Source organism: Sarcophilus harrisii, chromosome 4 (assembly GCF_902635505.1).
Source record: "Sarcophilus harrisii chromosome 4, mSarHar1.11, whole genome shotgun sequence".
Taxonomy (NCBI): domain Eukaryota; kingdom Metazoa; phylum Chordata; class Mammalia; order Dasyuromorphia; family Dasyuridae; genus Sarcophilus; species Sarcophilus harrisii.
The window spans coordinates 116,784,694-116,805,599 of NC_045429.1; the positions used below are offsets into that span (position 1 = coordinate 116,784,694).

The following is a 20,906-nucleotide window of genomic DNA, read 5'->3' on the forward strand; positions in this document are numbered from 1 at the left end:
AAAGGTTGTTGGAGATTCAAGACTGGAGGTGAGAGAAGAGACGAGATAAATAGAATAGAAATGCAAATCTTCTGAATTGCAATAATTGAAAAATCATTTCAATTCACTGATCATGAAAGACTGAACACTCAATTAACATTTAGGTATTTGTAAATTGTCAAAGAACTATACATTTCTTTTTACTTTATGTCCCCATCACTACCCTGTCACTGTAGAAACAGAAGGACCACACAAGATGGATGATTGTTTTTCTTTTAATGATTCATATATTGCCATGGCCAAAGAATTTTTCACTTCAAGCCAATCCTCTGGTGATGTGCTTGCTTAGTAAGGTGGTCATTCGACAAAAACAGCAAACACACACTCATTATTTATTTATTTACTTATTCATCACTTATTATTTATTTTTCATTTATTTATTATGTTCATATTACCAATTTTTATTTATTATTATTTACTCACCACCACCCATTTATTTATTTCTTAATTTTATTTATTTAATTTTTTTATTTATCTTATTTATTATTAAACTGGAAAAAAGAACAACTAAAACTTACCTGTTGTCGGAGAGATATGAAATTTGGATCCATCTCACCACTGGGTAGTAACTGAATTGAAGTCAGGTCTTTAAAAAATGCATTTTTGCCCTAAAAAAATGAAACAAAATTATGTGATCACTTTTTAGGGGTATTACTGAAGCTTTCTCTAATTCTGTAAAGTTCAAAGCTTTTTAGTTTAACCTTCTCTTGATCTTAATCTCAGGAGAAATTTGGTTTATTTAATTTTTATCATAAGAATGTGGTAAACAGTTATCACAAAAAACCAAAACCAAAACCAAAAGTTCTCAAATATATATGAAACAGCTAGATAGCACAGTAGATAGAGTAACCAGCCCTAGAGTCAAGAGGACCTGAATTTAAATATGACCTCAGACACTTAACATTTCCTAATTGTATAACACTGGGCAAGCCACTTAATCCCAAATGCCTCAAAAACAACAACAACAACAACAACTACAACAACAAAACAAGTAAATAGTTAATGTTATGAATATTTTAATATTTGGATACTGACATAAGATTTAGAGAGATTTTATCTAAATTTCACAAGACAGCCATAAAAACAAACTAGTGAAAATTAAATTCAGAGAGGAATAAATTTTCCTTAAAAATTTCTTGTAATATTGTATCAAGATCCTTTTTTTAATCATAGCTTTCAGGTAGTCCTAAAATTCTTCTATCGCCTCTCCTTGATCTATTCTCCAGACATCTGTTTTTCTGATAAGGTATTTCACATTCTTTTATTTTTTCAAATTCATTCTTGGTCTTACACCGTCATTAGTTTATCCTTATCCAATATTTTTGAGGGAATTTATTTTCTTCCTTAAGGTTTTGGTTTTCTATTTTCAGTTCTTTGATTGATTTTTTATTTTTTGATGAGGTGATTGGGGTTAAGTGACTTGCCCAGGGTCACACAGCTAGAAAGTATTAAGTGGTCTGAGACCAAATTTGAACTCAGGGCCTCCTGACTTCAGGGCTGGTGCTCTATACACTGCGCCACCTGGCTGCCCTTCGTTGATTTATTTTCACAATTTTTTTAGATTGCTCTGCTTTTTTCCTCTAATTTCCCCCCCTAAATTGAGGACTGATTTTAAAATCCTTTGGAAGAACTTCCAAAAACTCTTTTTGGGCTTGAGGCCATTTGATGTTTCTTATTGAAAAGTGACCTTTTTCTAGCTCAATATCTTCCTCTGAATATGAATCCAGATCATTTCTATCTCCACAATATCTTTCTTTCTCCTTTTGCTTACTTTTATTTTATTTTGTTTATGGCAACTATTATAATCAAATTTTGTTGGAATCTTTAAAAAGTGTTAAGCCATTAGAGTTGATAGAGACAATAATTATCTAATTTAGCATGGTTCAGTATGATTGATTTGATCTTAGAAGGAGATATTTTGGGCCAGAACTTGAAACAAGGTACTAAGTACAACTTATAAGAAACAAGGCTTGTGTTCACACCTTTAGAGAGCTCATAAGTATCTAAGTACTCAATGGAGTTCACACGTTTGGGAGATTTCAGGATTTAGAAAGAGATATCTGAATTCACACCTCCCTTAGGGCCAGAGAGCATGCTGGGAGATATCCCACAATCCCACTCTCAGAGAAGTAGCATAAATACAGCTCCAGTGAGCCACTGAAGAGAGTTACTTGGGAATATTCCCAGGGGTCGGAGAGGAGCACTCTGGGAGGAAGCCTACAAGCCCTCTCTCGAGGCAAGAGAGATTCTTTGCATTTTCCATCTTGGTGCTGGCTGGAGTCTGAAGGACAAACCTTTGGATTTGGAGACATTCAGAGGGAGCTCTTGGAACCAAGCAGATAGGCCTTTGAGCTAACTGGGCTATATTGAAGGACGCAATAAAAGATCTGAACTTTTATCACCTGGCTGTGTTTTGGAAAAAGAACAACAAAATTCTAGTCCTGAAGTTTGGAGGATGATGCCCCAGGCCTCAGGTCCTTCTTGTTATTTTCTGAGCTGTCTGAGCCCAACCTTAGGTACTCCTCTCCACCCTAGATCATAGTCAGGTCCCCCATACTGTCCTGTAAATACTCTCTGTGGTCCCTCTAATGCTGCAAACTTAAACAGTCCTCTCTGCCGTGGAACTGCCTCTCTGCTCCCACACTCACTAGGCATGGCTGCTAACTTTAACTGCTGCCTAGGATCACATGTAGTCAGCAGAGTTGTGGTTAGCATTTCTAAAAATAGATGATTCTTTAATCTTCTACTCAGCCATCAAACCCCTACTACTGTCAGCTTGAAATATTGAGGCTGCCTCCCAATCCAGCTGTCCCAAGGGCTTATTTGTTGACGCAGGCCAAAGTTTCACCCCTGGAGGTCCAGTCCTTCCTGGGATGTTCTCAAATTGTCTTAGAAGGAAACTCCAATTTTTATTTATTTTTGCTGTTCTATATCTCCTCTGAAGAAAAAATTCATCTTAATCTACCTCAGAGAGATTTCTACATGAAAAACATATAAATATTATTGCTAAATTTCAAAACTCCCAGATCAAAGAGAAAATTATATAAGAAACAAATGAACAAACAAAAAATTCAAATATGCTAGAGTTACAATTAAAATCATATAGGATTTAGGGGCAGTGAGGTAGTGCAGTGGAGAGAGCACCAGCCCTGAAGTCAGGAGGACCTGAGTTGAAATCTGGTCTGTGTGACCCTGGGCAAGTCAAGTGACTTGACCCCCGACTGCCCCAGCAAAACAAGCAAATAAATAAATAAATAAATGAATGGCTAAATAAATAAATGGGATTTATCAGCAGATATAATAAAAAACCTCAGGTCCTGGAATAACATATTAATAATCAAAAGAACCGTGGTCAAAAACATTACATCCAGCAAAACTAACCGCAATTCTGAATTGGGGGGTGGGGAGGAGAGAACATTCAACAAAAATGCAGATTTTCAGGACTTTATATCAGTAGAACCTGAACTCAATAGAAAATTTAACATGTAAGAGCCAAGAGCCAACATCAAAGATTAATTTCAAAGGACTCAACAATGATAAATTGTTTATATTTCTTAATCCAAAAATGTATATCAGTTTTAAGACTGATATCAGGAAATTGGTAGCTCAAAAGAAAGGTTGGGGAAGAGCTGAGTATGATCTGATTCTAAAAGCAAAACTGTCAAGGAAAAGGTACTATGCTATATAAATGATGTGTGGAGGAAAAATAGACACAGAGGCATTAGAGGAAAGAGGAGGACTGGTAGTTCTGAAAATAGTCACATCAAGAATAGGTTAAATAGGGAATGAAACATATATTTACACTATGAACATAGTATGTTCATACTATGAACAGCACCCTTTAAAATCTATAAATAAAGAGGGAGTGAATGGAATTAGGTGGAGTATAGAAAGGCATATAGATTTATAGCATTGGGACAAAGTGTATAGATTAATATAAAAGGGATAAAAAGGAAAAGAAAAGGTAGGAGAAGAATATAAGGGAAGGATGCATAGGTGGGAGGAGATTAACAGCTAGGCAAATTAAGGAGTTTTACTAAAGTAGAAGAGTTTAACAAAGAGGAAATAAGAGCTATATACAAACACTATAACAAGGATTACGAATAGAATTCATTAGGAAAAAAAATAAATAGGGCTGGTAATCACTGATCTCAGACAAAGTCAAACTTATTCAATCAAGACAGAAATCTATAATATATGTCAGCCATATAAATACTGTTTTAGATGCTTGTCTACATAGGTTAAATATGGATGTATATGTATCTGTATGCCTGTATGTAAGTGTATATATGTGTCCATATATAGATATATGTGTGGGAGTATATCTGTGTGTGGTGTGTCTGTGTGTATGTGTGTTTATGTGATACGCCTGTGTTTTAATTATAGCCTACTTGAAGGAAGTGATGGGGAAGAGGGGGGTTAGGGAAAGAGGGAAAAGGAAAAAAGAATAAAGTAAAAAACACAGCACAGAACAAAAGAATAACTTACAAGGAACCAAAGAAAAGATGAACAGTCATGAATATATAATCTCTTCTATTATTATATATGTTTTCTTGAAATGGAAAGCTATTGTTAATATTTTGAATCTGCCTCGATGTTCTGCTAGAAGCATGACAATGTTTTGGCATGTTGTTTCATTTTCATTTTCTATCTTTCTATTTTGTTTTTTCTTATTTTGTATTTAGTTTTAAGTAAACTTTAAAACAAAAATTTATATTATTTACCTTACTGTCAAAGAGGGAAAGAGGTTTCACAGACTTCAGTGAAAACCTCATGATTCCATATAAGATAGAGCACAGCACAGAATGGTGTTCAACAAGTGGATAGTGGATATGTTTCTGTTCAAGAGCCAATTCCACTATTGATATCGGTCCTTCAACAGATACCCAGGCATCTTCAGTATCTAAGACAGGCACTTGCATTTCATCACTGCTAACATCAGCCTAGGAAGATTTTGAAAACAGAAAGGATTATACTAGTAATTTACTGAAACTCATCAAATTTAAATTCTCATACTGCATTATCCTTAAAAGAGAAAAGCATAATGATAATTTTTCCCCAGGTCAAAAAAAAAACCAAAAACAAAAACATAAGACTCTTCCAATATTATAGTAATAGTCAATCTCTAAGTGAAATAGATTTTTTTCCTAGTTGCCTATAGTTAAAATTGAGGATTATGATTCTTTAATATTCTAACATCATTACTGTATATTAAATGATATGTATATTTTACCTCCATTAAAGTCTGAAGAAGATCCAAGCAAGAGTCAAGAAAAGATGTCATTGCTGTGTCACTCATACCCACATCCTAATTAAAAAAAAAAAAATACAAATTAAATTCTACAAAACTTCTGTCATCTAAAAAAGATCTTTAAATTGATTTTTTACATTGAATTAACAAGCTGGAATTGTGAAGTTAGAAGGCATTAACAAATTTCAACTCCTCTTATTAGGATTAAAATATTTGTAGAGCTGGGTTAAGAAGCTTGTATTCAGTTTTTAGTATTAATGACAACATATATATAAATGTGAACACATTTCAATATTTTATGTATATTTCATATATATTATATATACAATGAATATTTTATTAGAACTGTGATTTCATTAAGATGGTGAGCTCCCAGGGAGAAACTATATGTAATGATGGATACAAACAAAAAATAAACTAGATTCATATGAATGTGAGGAAAAAAATGACCTGAGCTCAAATCTGTTCTCAAACACTTAACACTTCCTAGCTGTGTGACCTTGAGCATCACTTAATCCCAAATGCCTCAGAGAAAAAAAAAAAAAAAAAAAGGAATGATAGCAATGTAGCAATGACTGGAAAATGAATGTATAAAATTATAACTATCTGTACTTATAAATCTTTTTTTTTTTTTTTTATTTAATAGCCTTTTATTTACAGGATATATGCATGGGTAACTTTACAGCATTAACAATTGCCAAACCTCTTGTTCCAATTTTTTACTTCTTACCCCCCCCCCTCCCCTAGATGGCAGGATGACCAGTAGATGTTAAATATATTAAAATATAAATTAGATACACAATAAGTATACATGACCAAAACATTATTTTGCTTGTACTTATAAATCTAACTGAATAAGTGCCTACTTGAAGGTATTTTTCAATGAAAAGGAATCAAAAGTTGTATACTATAATGCCATCTTGTAATTCTCATTCATAGTTCAAAGTTTTGGTTTTTTCTGAAAACCTATTCTGAGTAATGTTACCTGACCATTTTGAAATATAAATTTTAAAAGATAAAAATTCATCACTAGCTTTATTATACTACTCATTTCCAATCTTTTTATTATCTGTTATAGCACAAAACTTAAAAGAAGTCTAATTCATTTAGCACAATTAAATAGCTTTAATATAAAATGCAAGGTTTAGAAACTACCTTCACTTCAATGTATTTAGTATAGAGGAAAAAATTCACCTACCCTTCTACATAATCTATCCTTTGGAGATTTTCCAACCTAAAGAAAAAGAAAAAATATTATAATATTTAGTGATTCAAGAAAATCTCAAGATTTGCAGGGTCAGTCTATCACCCTTCTAATCTAGAAGGCTTTGAATTATCCAGGTATGTAAATATAAAATAAATACACGTGTCTATGTGTGTTATGTCTATGTGTGTTACAGCTTACATACATCTCCTCTGACACATAAACAATTACGTGATTCTAGGCAAGTCATTTAAGCGCTCAGTGCCTCAAGACCATTTCTAAGACTATAAAGATGTTTCACTGGCATTTCACTATACACTTATTAACTGTACTTCTAGTTTAAACATACATATATATGCATATATATGTGTGTATATATATATATATATATATGTATAGCCATATAACACATAATTATGCATATATGGACATATCTTGTGTGTTATATGTCTATATTATTAAAAGTATATAAATGCCAAATGTGTGACTGGTTGTATATATATGCATGTGCACTAGACATATATAAATGTGAACACATTTAAATATTCATGTATATTTCATATACATAGTATATACAATGAATATTTTATTAGAACTGAAAAAGCAACTACAAAATTGAACTTTCTATTCTTGCTTCCCTTAATTTCATGTGTACATATACAGATACACACATATACATATAAAATGAGCATTTTTCATAAATGAAGAGATCCAAATGTCAATGTGGAGGATGCATTTCATGAACCACTAATTTAAATAATCCTATTTTTTTTTAAAGCAATACTTTATTTCCTTTTTAGGAATTAAGTTTGTTCTATCTGACCTATTAAAGAATCCCTCAAAATTTGGTTCAAATGTTCTGTGGCCAAGGTTCACAGGACAAAATAGTCAATGACTATAGTCATCTAATGTTTGACAAACCCCAAATCCCCAGCTTTTGGAATAAGAATTCACTATTTGATAATAACTGCTGGGAAAATTGGAAACTAGTAGGGCAGAAACTAGGCAATGACCTACACATAACACCATATGCTAAGATAAGGTTGAAATGGGTTCATGATCTAGATATAAAGAATAGAGATTACTTCAGTGATGATTTCTTGTTAGGCTTGTGGGACAGTGGGCTCTCATAATTCTTCTGGAGTTTCTCAAGGGGACCCGGTCATTGAGGCAGTGATGGAGTCTTTCAAAACCTGGTAGCTATGAACACCTTGATTTCTATGGGGGTGATGAAAGAGGAGGTTTTGCACATCTCAGTAGAACTCAGATCATTTCTCATGCCTGCCTTGGCCTCCACACCAGCATTTTGTTTTTCCTTGGGTACTGCTTTAGCTGCAACTCAGATTTTTCATAAGTTATTTCAACATTATATTTTTCTTTTAGAGAATTATTGTTTCAATGATTTGTTTTTTGAAACAGTTGCTTAGGATTTAAGTATAAAGTTTTTATTTGAGTTTGTATCTTTTTGTTTTGTGGTCTCTGAGCCAATTACTATATTACTGCATTAAAATCTATAGTATTTTCTGTTTTTTTTATATTTGTTTACAAAATTTATGTGCCCTAATACATAGTTAATTTTTATAAAAGTTCCATGTGGTATCCAAAAATACATATATTCTTTTGCTGTCCCATTTATAAAATGTCATAAGTCTTTTAACGCTAGTTTCTCCAGGAATCTGTTCAGTTCCATATTTTCCTTCTGTTGATCTTTCTGATAAAACTTAGAGAGGGATATTAAAGTCTCTTGTTATTTCTGTACCTATTTCTTGTTGATTCCAGATAATGTTTCCTTTATGAATTTGGCTACCAAGGGCATTTGGAGTATATAACTTTATTACTGATATTGGTTTGTTGTTCATGTGGTCCATTCAGCAGAATATAGTTTCCTTGCTTTAGCCTTTTTAATTTTTTGAATGTTTGTTTCTGTTTTGTCAGATAGCATGATGTCAACTCCTGCTTTTTTAGATTAAATTGATTTACAATAACATTTTCCCACCACTTCCCCACCCCCCCTATAAAAAACATTCATTGGTTTTTAAAGTAAGGCTATTGCCAAATGATGTCCACAACCCCTCAAGTTCATCTCTTCCTTATTATCTCTATCACAATTCTATCTATACCCTTATCCCATTGTGCAAAAATTATTGGTCCTTCTATTGTCACTCAGTTGCTAAAGCTGTCTTTGCAGCATTTTTTTCACTCTTTTTCAATTTCTATTGTTTCTCATTATTTTGAGAAAGAAATAATCTCTCTTATCTGGTTTTCTTTCAAAAAAAGTTCCAAAAATTTCTTTATTATTGAATATCTATCTTTTTTCATGTATGGTTAATCTCAAGATTTGCAGGGTGGGTCTATCAGGACTACATTCTGAGCTCCATCGTTCTTTGGAACATATTTATTTTATTCCCTCCTACATTTTCTGGTAGGTATAAAATCGTCTTTCAAATTTCCTTTCCTTTACATTTGAGAGTCCTTCTCCTGACCACTTGTAGAACTTATATCTGAATTGAATTGTTAAATTTAACTATTATATAATTTAGAGTTTGCAACCTTGGGCTTTTTTCTTGGAGATGATTTGTGAATTTTTTATATTGTTAGTTCTCTAAACTTCTAGGTAATTATTATTTCCTCCATTATGGTATTAAGGGTTTTATTCTGATTCCCGATTCGAAGGTACATCTTGTCTTCAAGGTTGGATATGTTTTGCTAGTGTATTATGCATATATTTTTTTTTGTTTTTCTTTTTATAGACTATCCTTTATTTCTGCATATTTGCATTCCCAATCTATTGTCTTCTTTCATTTCTTTTGTGAAGTTTACTATTGCAGATTCCAGTTTTTTTATTCTGCCCATTATTTTTGCCATGCAAGCTATATATTCAGCTTTCCTGCTTCTCATTTCTCTTTTGAACCACAATGGACTAGGTGTTCCATGTCTTCCTCACATCCCACAATCATTTTCTTTATTTTGCAGTATTAATTCGCCAATGCCTGTACTTGCTTACCAGATGTGCAGATGTGCATACTTCCTTATGCTATTAATGTTTTTCCATGCTACTTTAATCTACTCTGAGTTTTTCTTCCTGAGATTTATGTCAATTTCAGTCTTTTTCCCCCCTTATTAACTTTCGGTGTTCTCTCTGCTAATGGTTTCCTTGGGGGTTGAAGAGCAAAGCTTCTCAGCCTTTTCCCATTCTGGGAAATTCACAGTTCACCAGTGTAGGTCTCTGCCCCAAGTGACTTCTGAGCAGTCAGGATTAGCCCCAGCTAGAAACTATGCTCTTTCCCTCAGGCTTCCCTGAACCTCACCCCTCCTTCCTATTCTATCCCGTTGTCCTATTCCATTCCCTCTGTTTCTCAGTTCTCTGTCCTGACATTCACAGTACAGGGAGCTACCATGCTGATGCCACAAGGTTTTCCATTGCAACACCAGAAGCTCAGTGATTTGCAGTGTTAGTGCTACCCTAGTAATGGCAATTAAGATTTTTGTAGCACTGGGACCATAAGTCAGTTGTTTGTTGTAGCCCAACCAAGCTTTTGCAGCCTAAAGTTGGGGGTCTCCATTATTCTGGAAAGAGAGAGGATTTGATTATGGGAATTTGTTTTGTTGTAAGACTGTGTTGGATCTTTGTGACATCTCACTGCTGGTATTATGGGAAGTGAGAGAAGGATCCTGAGTGAGATCAGGATGAAATTTTTTTGATTTAACCATTAAATTATGGATGTCCTAGACCACAAAGAAATGAAAGTGCTTTTACCTTTGGCATATAGTTTCTGTTCTAAAGACATCAGAGAAAATGTTTAGGCCTCCATATCATTGCTCATATGACCCAGAAATCCTTATTTACGCTCATTATTAACCACCACTTGTAAGCATATGGCTGCTAAATCCTTATTTCTGTCTAGTCCTCTAAATTATTCCAATATCCTTGGCTTTTTCTAACTGACTATCTCCTTAGCACTCAAAGGTAATTTGCTCAAATTTATTAGCTTTCCTTATAAATTTAATCCACTTTGAATTATCTCCCTATATTCTATTGCAGTTCCCTTTACTTTCATGTTCACAACTATAGAGTTATCTTTGCCCTCTCCTCCCTGGTAAAGCCAGTTTCGAGATTGAATACTGAACTCAGAATCAGAAAGACCTTAGTTAAATTCTATTTTTTCCATTTACCAGATGAGTTACTACCCTTAACTTGAAAATTGGTTTCCTCATGTATAAAATGGTAGGATAAAGAGTGGGGTTGGTTGGTCTCAGTGGCTATAAGCTCCCTCATAAGCTTGAGATCTAGAATTCTCATTTCAACAACAATCAGACTTGCTGAAAACATCCCCCTAATAATTCTTATCCTCTGCTCTATCAATGCTGCCACCACTGTAGGTTAGAGACTTATTAACACCTGCTTAGACTAATAAATCCTTCCAGATCTTCCAGTCTCTACTTTCTTCTGCTCTCCCTTCAGCCCAACCAATCTTACTGATGACAGAATTCTTTTCTTTTTGAGAAGATCTGCTCATTTCACTCCTCTAATCAAAATTCTTGTGTACACATTTTCTGACTACAATTTATGTGCTTCAGGCAACTTCATAAGACTTATACCCTAAGTCATAGGTAAGTTATGATCTACAATAACGACAAGTATTTCTACACCAAGAATTCCTTACATTGACAAAATTACAGATTCTTTAAATACATATGTGATTATAAAAAGAACAAAAAATAAATGTGATATAAAAACTAGTTTACCTTATCCATCAAGTATGTGGCAGAAGAAAACCTTTTAACTATGAATGTATTCCACATCATTAGGGCAATGCCTAAAAATTAAGGACAGTAATAGTGAAAAGAGTTGACAAGACATCTATATAACTCTACCATTTTTGAAGAGCTAGAAACTTCTTGGTGCTTAGAAATATTATGGGTAAGCAAAGATATCCCTACCCTCAGAAAGCTTACACTCTTTATTTGGGAGAAATATGTATAAATACAGGTACACATTAAAAAAAAATTCCTGTGATTTCATTTTTAAAGGGAATTCCTGATAAGAAAACTCCCTCTACACATGCAAACCAAGGCTTATTCTGCAACTTAGAGTGTTACTGAGCTATTTGGGGGAAGCAGAGAGGTTATAATTTACTGAGGGTTATACAGTATATATAAGACTAGAGCATGTCTCCAAATTTTTCTGATAATGTAGTGCATGTCAAGAATTTGAGCACATAATTCTGATATATGTATACTTATTTATTTATAATTTTATACATATGTTGCTGAACTAATAATTGGGTATATTATATCACATATGCAAAATAGAAATTTTTATGTTTTCATTTTTTAAAAAAAAGAAATATTATGGGTGATTTAATAGTTTTAATATTGGTTCATTTGCTTATATAAGTTAATGAAACCTCTTATCTTCAGAGTAAAACATCAAACATTACTGTATTAAAGCACAGCAGAGGATGGGAATTCTACAGTCACTGGTGTATGAGCACAATTATGTACATTTTTTGTCTCCCACATCCGTTAAGTCCCTTGAATGGAAGGCAAGTCAAGTCAAATTAGGTACTATTTTGCTTATGTCCTTAAATCCCTAATAGTACAACTAAGTGCATAATTATTAAGGAATTAATTATATTTTTAATGATAAAGTAAATCTACTTCTCTAATGAAAACCTCTTAATAATGAGAGTTGTTCTTATGATATCTTGATTTTCCCCCTAAAAATCAATTATCAATACTCAAGATATGATGTGCAAGTATCAGCTTTTGAGTTTTAAAATCATATTTTTGAGATGTGAACTATATATACTACAATTCTAGGTTCTGCTGAAGAATACAGAAAATAAGGCAAGAATTTGGGGGGAGAGACCAAAGTCTTTCTAGGATCTACAAAAAGAGTTTATATACAATGGAGACATTCCATATTACCTATTTCAGGCATAGGAAGTATTTAGTGAACACAAGAGAGAAATAACCCCTTTGAGTATATCTGCCACAGTAGCTAGACCTTCATTCTAATTTAGCTTTAGTAACAGAGATAAATTCAGAATTTGTAAAGATGACAGCAGCAATTCAGATATAACAGTATCTTGGAACTACAATTTGAAGTAATATTAACTATGTATAAGCACACATAATTTGAAATATTTTTGCTTCATTACTTAACAAGAACTCACCAAAAAATGGCCACTTACCATGCTGTACATGAGCATTAAGAACACTCTTCAAGTGTTCTATAGACCTAATGAAAAACCGTGCTTCCTTACAAATGGAAAAAGAAAAAGGATAAAGAATAATTTAATGTAAATTTCATATGCAAATAGAGATTAAAATCATACTTTTCAATAACTAAAGTTAAATTAAAATCTTATAAAATCAGAATAATGTAAAATGTTAATTTTTTACAAGGCTATTTTAATGGTCTCTTCTCAAGCTATTTACTCATAAATTTTCTTAGACAAATCACTAAATATTTGGTAAATCTAATGATTTTCTCTCCTCTGGTGAGACAATAGCATCTAGATGCAAAATCTACTTTGATGGTATTCCTACATTGCTATAGTCCTGTCTATCTTCTCATGAGTTATTATGTACAGATAATCAAAAATACTTGATTAAAAAAAATACGCTTTTTAAAAGAAATAGATTTTCATTTTCTAAAAGAACAAAACGGAGGATCTAGATTTAAAGCCACTTAACTATAAACAAATGGCTATTTTTTTCAGCAAATAACATCCAAATAAATAATAAGGCATGATCAAATTATCCAACAATATTAATTATTTAATTTTGGAAGCATAGATATAATCTAAATATAATTAACCTTTGCCTAAAATATGCCTACATTAGAGTATGTTGAAAAGCAACTTTAGCTGTCTGATACCCAAATTTGAGGGGTCAATACATAAGTGTATGTGAAGATAAGAGATATGTACATAATTCACAAGGAGAAACAACTATAATCTGAATTATAAATAAATCTCATGTTTAAATATATCTATAGATAGTTATAAATATCTCAAAAAGTAATGTCACTTACTAAAAACTGTGTGAATGAATTTGTAAGATTTTTTTTCCTGTAACAACTAGCTAAGATCAAGGTATTGCTCTAACAAGATACTTGATTTGGAAAGAAGCATACATAATTTGGAGGCAAGGACCACAACATCCAAATATCAAGTCTATTTGGGGTACTACATTTGATAATGTGAAAAGAACTGACAACTTAGAAAAGAGTATGGAATACCAACAGTTGGAGAGGAAACATGAGGACACAGAAGGAAAACTTCAAATTTTATCTAGACTTTGCCTAATATACCTTACACAAACACTATGACTTTCTCTATAACAAGATTCTAAGAATACATTAAGATAATTTTATTAATTTTATAAACATTAATTATAAAACAAAAATTGGACATGATTCAATAATGATACTTTTATCCTGACTAGTAATACATTAACTACTTTATTCTTAGTTATGAGATTTTAATTTCACAAAAGGTGAAAAAGAAATAAAAATAATTGAGGTTTGTACTTCTTATTACAGTACAAAAATGATGTGAAAAATCCACGGTGTATATTGGAAGCTACTTATTAATAAAGTTTCACATTTGTAAGAGTATTATTATAAAGAAAAATACCAATATTTAAGAGTGAAAGAGAATCTTACCTCTGGATCTTTATTCCATTGAACAACATATTCCCAACAGCAATGAGCATGTAATACATCTAAGTCAAGACTACAGGGAAATTGTTGATAGGCTAAATTCAGCAATTCTGAAAATCAGAAATTGGGACATATTTTTCATTTTCTCATGTAATAAAAATCAGCAATATCATTCTATTTTAAGATTTTTGCTTTTATGTATTAATTTATTTACCTAGGATGGGTTGTAAATCCTCTGGCTCCTTAAGAAAATCTTTACTAATACCTTCTTTAGGTTCCTCTGAATTTTCTAGAATTCTTTCTTGATGAGCCAATTTTAATATATGGGGACTCAAGTCTTGTTTAAAGATCCATTTTGCTACGCTGTCTGCAATTCCCCCTAAAGTTTGGGAGGAGAGGAGGAGAAGAAGGGACAAAGAAAATTAAATTTTAAACAATGGAATATCAGTATTAACAAGATGTTCTGTGGTAATTCTGTATAAGAAAGAAAACTAGCTTATGAACCAAGATTTCTAGCTCTATTTCTGGCTTTATTCTTAAACATGTCAAGTTAACAAACTCCTTCCATGTTCTCTTCTGAGTGTGGATCACAACATAGCATTTTCTCTTCTTTTGTTGATGTTTGCTTGGATTTTATTTTCTTTCTCATTTTTTCCCCCCTTTTTGATCTGTTTTTTCTTGTGCGGCAAGATAATTGTACGCCTATATTGGATTTACACACACACATACACACACACATATAGATGTATTTACCATGCTTAACATAAAAATAAATAAATAAAACATGAGCTAAAAATAGCTATTACTTAACTTTTTTATATCTTTTATTTTTTTTATTCTTTCTTTATGCATGGGTAATTTTACAGCATTGACAATTGCCAAATCTTTTGTTCCAATTTTCCCCCTCCTTCCCCCCCATCCCCTCCCCCTGATCGCAGGTTGACTAATACATGTTAAGTATATTAAAGTATAAATATAAGCATACATGTCCTAACAGTTATTTTTCTGTACAAAAAGAATTGGAGTTTGAAATAGTATACTATTAGCCTGTGAAGGAAATAAAAAATGCAGGCGAACAAAAATATAGGGATTGGGAATTCTATGGAATGGTTCATAGTCATCTCCCACAGTTCTTTCACTGGGTGTAGCTGGTTCAATTCATTACTGCTCTACTGGAGCTGATTTGGTTCATCTCATTGTTGTAGGTGGCCACGTCCATCAGAATTGATATTACTTAACCTTTTGAGGACAAGTGAGATAATATGCTTCAAACATATCACTAACATTAGGAGGTCTCAGAATTTTGTCACCTTGGTCTCCTATTAATACTCCTCCTAATTTTTCTTATCCTCTAGGGAGTAGGGACTTTCTTTTCTTTTTTTGCTTCTATCCCCAGTCCTTAGCATAGTACCTATATAGAATACCATAGTATAGAGCCATAATAAGCAATTATCAAATTCTTGTTGTGATTTGCAAAACAGAGTATTATAAAAATATTTAAAATTTTTTTATTTAATGTGAATAAATATGTATTAATTTATTTATATGCCTAAAATTTTAAAAAACATATAGGGCAAAGGAAATGAAGTCATTTCCTTTTATTTTCTTACAACAACCCAATTGAATTGATGACTGATTAAGTGCAAAATAAAAATATTTCTGCTCTTAAGACATACAAGATGATCTTTAAAAGATGAAATCTATATAGTGGTTTTTGCTTAAAATAACAACATTCTAAGACGATGATAATGTTATATATTTTAGCCATACATATGACAGTAAATGAAAAATGTGAGTATGACAGGTGAAATGACTTGAGGAAACAAAGGTTGGAGCTTCCATGTATATAAATTTATTAGGCAATGGATGCCAACTGTTTAATGATTAATACTAATTCCCGTCCTCAGATTGAGGCTGCACCCGAAGCACAGAGGGAGACACATTTTTATACATTAAAAGCAATAAATCAAATAAGACCAATTAATTAAAAGGAAACAATATATCATTAGAGAATTTGGTTTCTAATTGGAGGAAAGTTTAAGGACTTTTCAAGTTGGAAGAAGGAATGTAAACAGGTACAATTTCCTGAATTCTGAAAAAGAGGTATCTCACTCCCCTTCCTCCCCCCCACCCTCTCAGTGTCTATAAACAATCAAAGAGACATGAAAACAATAACTCATCAGAATATGGTCAATTTTCAGACAAGTTTATGTGAGTTGTTTGAGAAGTACAACTGTAAGAAAATTCCTTTAATCAGTCTTTGAATTTGAGTAGGTTTCTGGTCAGGATAACCTCAGATCCCTAGTTAAAGTTTGATAAATAGCAAGTATCAGCTTTCCAGACATACAAGGATAAGTTCAAAGAATGCAATAAGGTTTTCTCAGAATTCCCACAACTTAATAAAGTATTCTCCCAAGGCAGAAATTGAACTAGATTCATAACCAAACAGAAATGGAAATAAGCTAGCTCCAGATCAGAATCACAAGATGGAGTCAATTGTGGTTCACTCTATACCCACCACAACTTGCTACTCCAATTCTCTCAATTCCCTCAAGAGCAAGTTAGTTTAGAATTTAAAATTGGGGGAAAATATTAACATGGAGAATTAATGGAATTTACTACCAGAATTTAATAAACTTAAGAACATAAATTACTTGGGAAACTACCTATTTGATAACAGATGCTTAAAAAATATGGAAAGAAGTTTGATATAAATTAAATTTAGACAAACATCTTATGTTATATAACATAACAAGCTCAAAATGACTGGGGCATGAATATTTAAAAAGTCAGATCATAAAAGAATTAGAGAAGAACAGCATCAGGTGCCTTTCACAGATGCAGTTCAGGAGGAAGCTCACTGCCAAACAGGGGAGATGAGCAATCACAAATGACTTTTATGGGTACTAGACCGGTGACTTCATTTCTGTAAGGACTTCCAGTGAGGAACCTGCTTCTAGCAATATTGATTGTCACTTGCTCTGCAATGAGTTTTGGAAAGTTGGTTAGAGAAGCATTATTGGAATTGGGACCTACTCAGGGTCACACAGTGAATGTGGGTGTCACAAATAAACAAAATCAATGCAAGTAAGAGAGGAAAGGAAGTAACAGAATGGGAAAAATATCTGCATCAAATATCTCTTATAAAGATCTGATAACCTCTTTGTGTGTGTGTATATGTGTTGTGTGCACATGCATGCATATGCTACAAATATAAAATACCAAGAACCAACCCCCAAAAATAGATAAATGCTCAAAAGATATGAACAAACAGTCATAAAAGGAAGAATAGCAAATTCATTAGCACGTGAAAAACAGCTCCAAATCACTTAACAAAATGAAAAATGCAAATGCTTGGGTTTCACCTGGCATTCAGAAAACTGAGTTTCTTTCTGGTCCTTCTATAAGCTAGTCTCCTCTAAGGTTAACTTTTCTCTCTTGTATATGAATCTTAAATATTACCTATTTACTTCCATGTTATCTCTCTCATCAGCAGGAAAGTTCCTTGAAGGCAGGGTTGTTTTTCTTTTTCTTTCTTTCCTTAGCAAATGACTAGGACTGAATGAGTACTTTATAAATGCTTGATGATTAACTTGTTCCATCAATATCAGAGGAGACAGGCATACCAATACTCTGCTGGTAGAACTGTGAAATAGTCTAATAATTGTGGAAAGCAATTTAGGATTATGTTAAGAAAGTGAAAAACAAAAAACTACTCTCTGACCTAGAAAATCCACTTCTAGGGAAATACTCCCAAGGGTGTTAAAGACAGAAAAAGAGTCCCATAAAACCAACTTCAATAGTAGTACTATTTATGGCACTAAAGAACAGGGAGAAAAAGAGATTTTTATCAGAAAAAATTCTGGGAAGATTCCAAGCTCTCCGGATCTCCCCCACAAAATAGCACCTCAAGGTGAATTTAGAGTAGTTGGGGCAGAGCAGTGGTCCTCCTGGGACAACAAAAAAAGATACCAAAATGGAAGCTTGGCCCATGTGAAAAATAAATACCTCCAAATTAGTTTCACTGAAAACAAGCGAATGGCCACTCTGGTGCTAGAAGGATTGGGAGATAGGCTCTGTCCCAGTCACAAGAATTTTCTCTTCAAGACACTATGGGGAGTTGGGAATTACAGTAGGAGAAGACTGAGCGAAGCTCTGCTGTGCTGCCAACACTCAGCCTTGAGCAAGAAGCCAGCACTGGCCCAGCAAGGACAGAAGCAGTGGGGCAGGGATGCTTCTTGCTATGGGCACTGACAGGACAGTAGAGTTCTTGGTTTCAGTTCCGGGCCAGAAGGGAGAACTGAAAGAGGACCTGAAGCCAGAAACAATTCCTCTTTCCCCCAGGATTACAGGTGATTATACTAACAAATTGCTATTAAAAAAAAAAAAAAAAAAAAGCCTCTCCTACCCCAAAGGGTAATGTCAAATGATTATCTGCCTCAAAAGAATTCATAAAAGAACTCAAAAAAGACTTTGAAATCAAATGAAAGATATGGAGGAAAAAATTATTTAAAAAAAAATAGAACAATTCAAGAAAAAAAGAGGACTATTAAAAAAATTCAACCAACTATAAGAGGAGAGCCAGAATCTTAAAAAGGAAAATAGCTCCTTTAAAACTAGAACTGGGCAAGAGAAAGCCAACAGTTGTAAAAAACCAAAAAGTAATAAAACAAAATATAAAAAATGAAAAAAATAGAAGAGAATGTAAGACATCACATAAAAAAAAAGAACTGATGTGGAGAACAGATCAAAAAGACAAAATATACGAATAATTGGACTATCTGAAAGTTACACTCAAAAAAAGCATCTTGATATAATAATACAAGAAATAAAGAAAATTGTTCTGAAGTGTTAACAAGAGGGGTAAGTAGAAATAGAAAAAAATCCACCAATCTATCACCTGAAGGAGACCCTACGAGGAAAACTTACAGGAAAATCATAGCCAAATTCTAAAGCCACAGGTCAAGGAGAAAATATTACTATCAACAAGAAAAAAACAATTCTAATGTAGCAGAATCACAATTAGACATAAACAAAATCTAGCTACATTAAAAGCCTGCAGGGCTTGAAATGCTATAAAATGAAGAGCAAATGAACTAGGGCACTGGCCAAAATATCATACCCAGCAAAGTTAAGCATAATCCTGAATGAAAAACAAATGGACAGTCTATAAATTGTCAGACTTTCAGAATTTTGTTCCAAAAATCCCTAAATTTGATTGAAAATTTGACATAAAATCCAAGAGAAATAAATCTAAGGTAAACAAAGACTAATTACAAAGGACTTAATAAGGGCAAACTTTCTGTTTTATACATGGAAAAGTAAATCATGTTTTAATTGTGTTATTAGTAACTGAGTGGCTTCAAAGAAAGACTGAAGTATAACTGAATAAGATGTGATTCTAAAAAGCAAAGCTGTGAAGGAAAATATAAAAAAGAATAATTATACAAATGAGGTGCAAAAAAGAATAGATACAGAAGAATGAGATAGGGAAGGAGAGTTGGTAGTTCTGGAACCCTACTCTTGTCAGGAATAAGTTAAAGAAGGAACAAAACACACACGCACGCACACACACACAGCTCCTTTAGAAGGGCATAAATATAGTCTTTTAAATTCAGAAAGAAATGAGGTAAGAGGATAGGGAGGAAAAAAAAGAAGAAGGGATTTTTAGGAGAAATTTTACTCACATCAAATCTGGGGTAGAGAACAACATATACATCAGAATTTATAAAGGAATAAGAGAGTGAGAGAATAGGATAAGGAAGATGACTGGGTTTAGAAGGGAGTATAGAGATGGGATAAGGTGTATGGATTAATGAAAATAGGATAAAAAGGGAAGGAAAAGGTAGGAGGAAAGAATAAAAAAGGGATCTTTAAAAGTACAAAGATGGAAAAAAATTTTTACAGCCAGTTGTTTCTGATAAAGGCCTCATTTCTAAAACATATAAAGAACTGTGCCAAATTTATAAGAATACATATCATCCCCCAACTGATACATGGTCAAAGGATATGAACAGAAATTTTCAGATAATGATAAAAGCATTTATAGTCATATGAAAAAATGCTCTAAATCACTGATTAGAGAAATGAAAATTAAAACAACTTTTAAGTATCACCTCATACCTCTCAGATTGGCTAAGATGATGGGAAAAGATGATAAAATGTTGGAGGGGATGTGGCAAAACTGGGACACTAATGCATTGTTGGTGGAGTTGTGAATGGTTGTGTTTTTCCAACCATTCTGAAGAGCAATTTGGAACTCTGACCAAAGGGCTACAAATTGGACATACCCTTTGACCCAGTAGTGCTGTATCCCAAGGAAATCATAAAGAAGGGAAAAGGACCTGCATGTGCAAAAATGTTTGTATCAGCTCCTTTTGTGATGGCAAAGAATTGGAAAATGAGTAGATACCTATCAGTTGGGGAATGACTAAATAAGTTATAGTATATGAAAGTAATAAAATTTTAGAAAAGCCTAGAAAGATTTACATGAACTGACGCTGAGCAAAACAAGTAGAATCAGGAATACATTGTACACAGTAACAGCAAAAATGTGTGGTGATCAACTATGAAAGACTTGGTTCTTCTCAGCAGCTCAGTAATCCAAGGCAATCCAAATAAACTTTGGATAGAAAATGCCATTTGCATCCAGAAAGAACTATGGAGACTGAATGTAAACTAACACATGATATGTTCACTTTTTTTGTTTTGTTTTTTTCTCTTGTGGCTTTTCTTTTGCT

At 33.0% G+C, this 20,906-nt stretch overlaps 1 protein-coding gene across 2 annotated transcripts in view; it reads right to left on the reverse strand.

Moving 5' to 3' along the window:
- RAB3GAP2 (RAB3 GTPase activating non-catalytic protein subunit 2) overlaps positions 1-20,906 on the reverse strand; it is a 122,860-nt gene that overhangs the window by 9,050 nt on the left and 92,904 nt on the right. For both annotated transcript variants that reach the window (XM_031937392.1, XM_012547889.3), the window contains exons 25-32: positions 14,381-14,545; positions 14,170-14,276; positions 12,692-12,758; positions 11,241-11,311; positions 6,489-6,524; positions 5,273-5,347; positions 4,764-4,982; positions 558-647 (exon numbers count right to left, since the gene is read on the reverse strand). In XM_031937392.1, the coding sequence (XP_031793252.1) occupies positions 558-647; positions 4,764-4,982; positions 5,273-5,347; positions 6,489-6,524; positions 11,241-11,311; positions 12,692-12,758; positions 14,170-14,276; positions 14,381-14,545 (830 nt within the window). The remainder of the gene's footprint in view (positions 1-557; positions 648-4,763; positions 4,983-5,272; positions 5,348-6,488; positions 6,525-11,240; positions 11,312-12,691; positions 12,759-14,169; positions 14,277-14,380; positions 14,546-20,906) is intronic.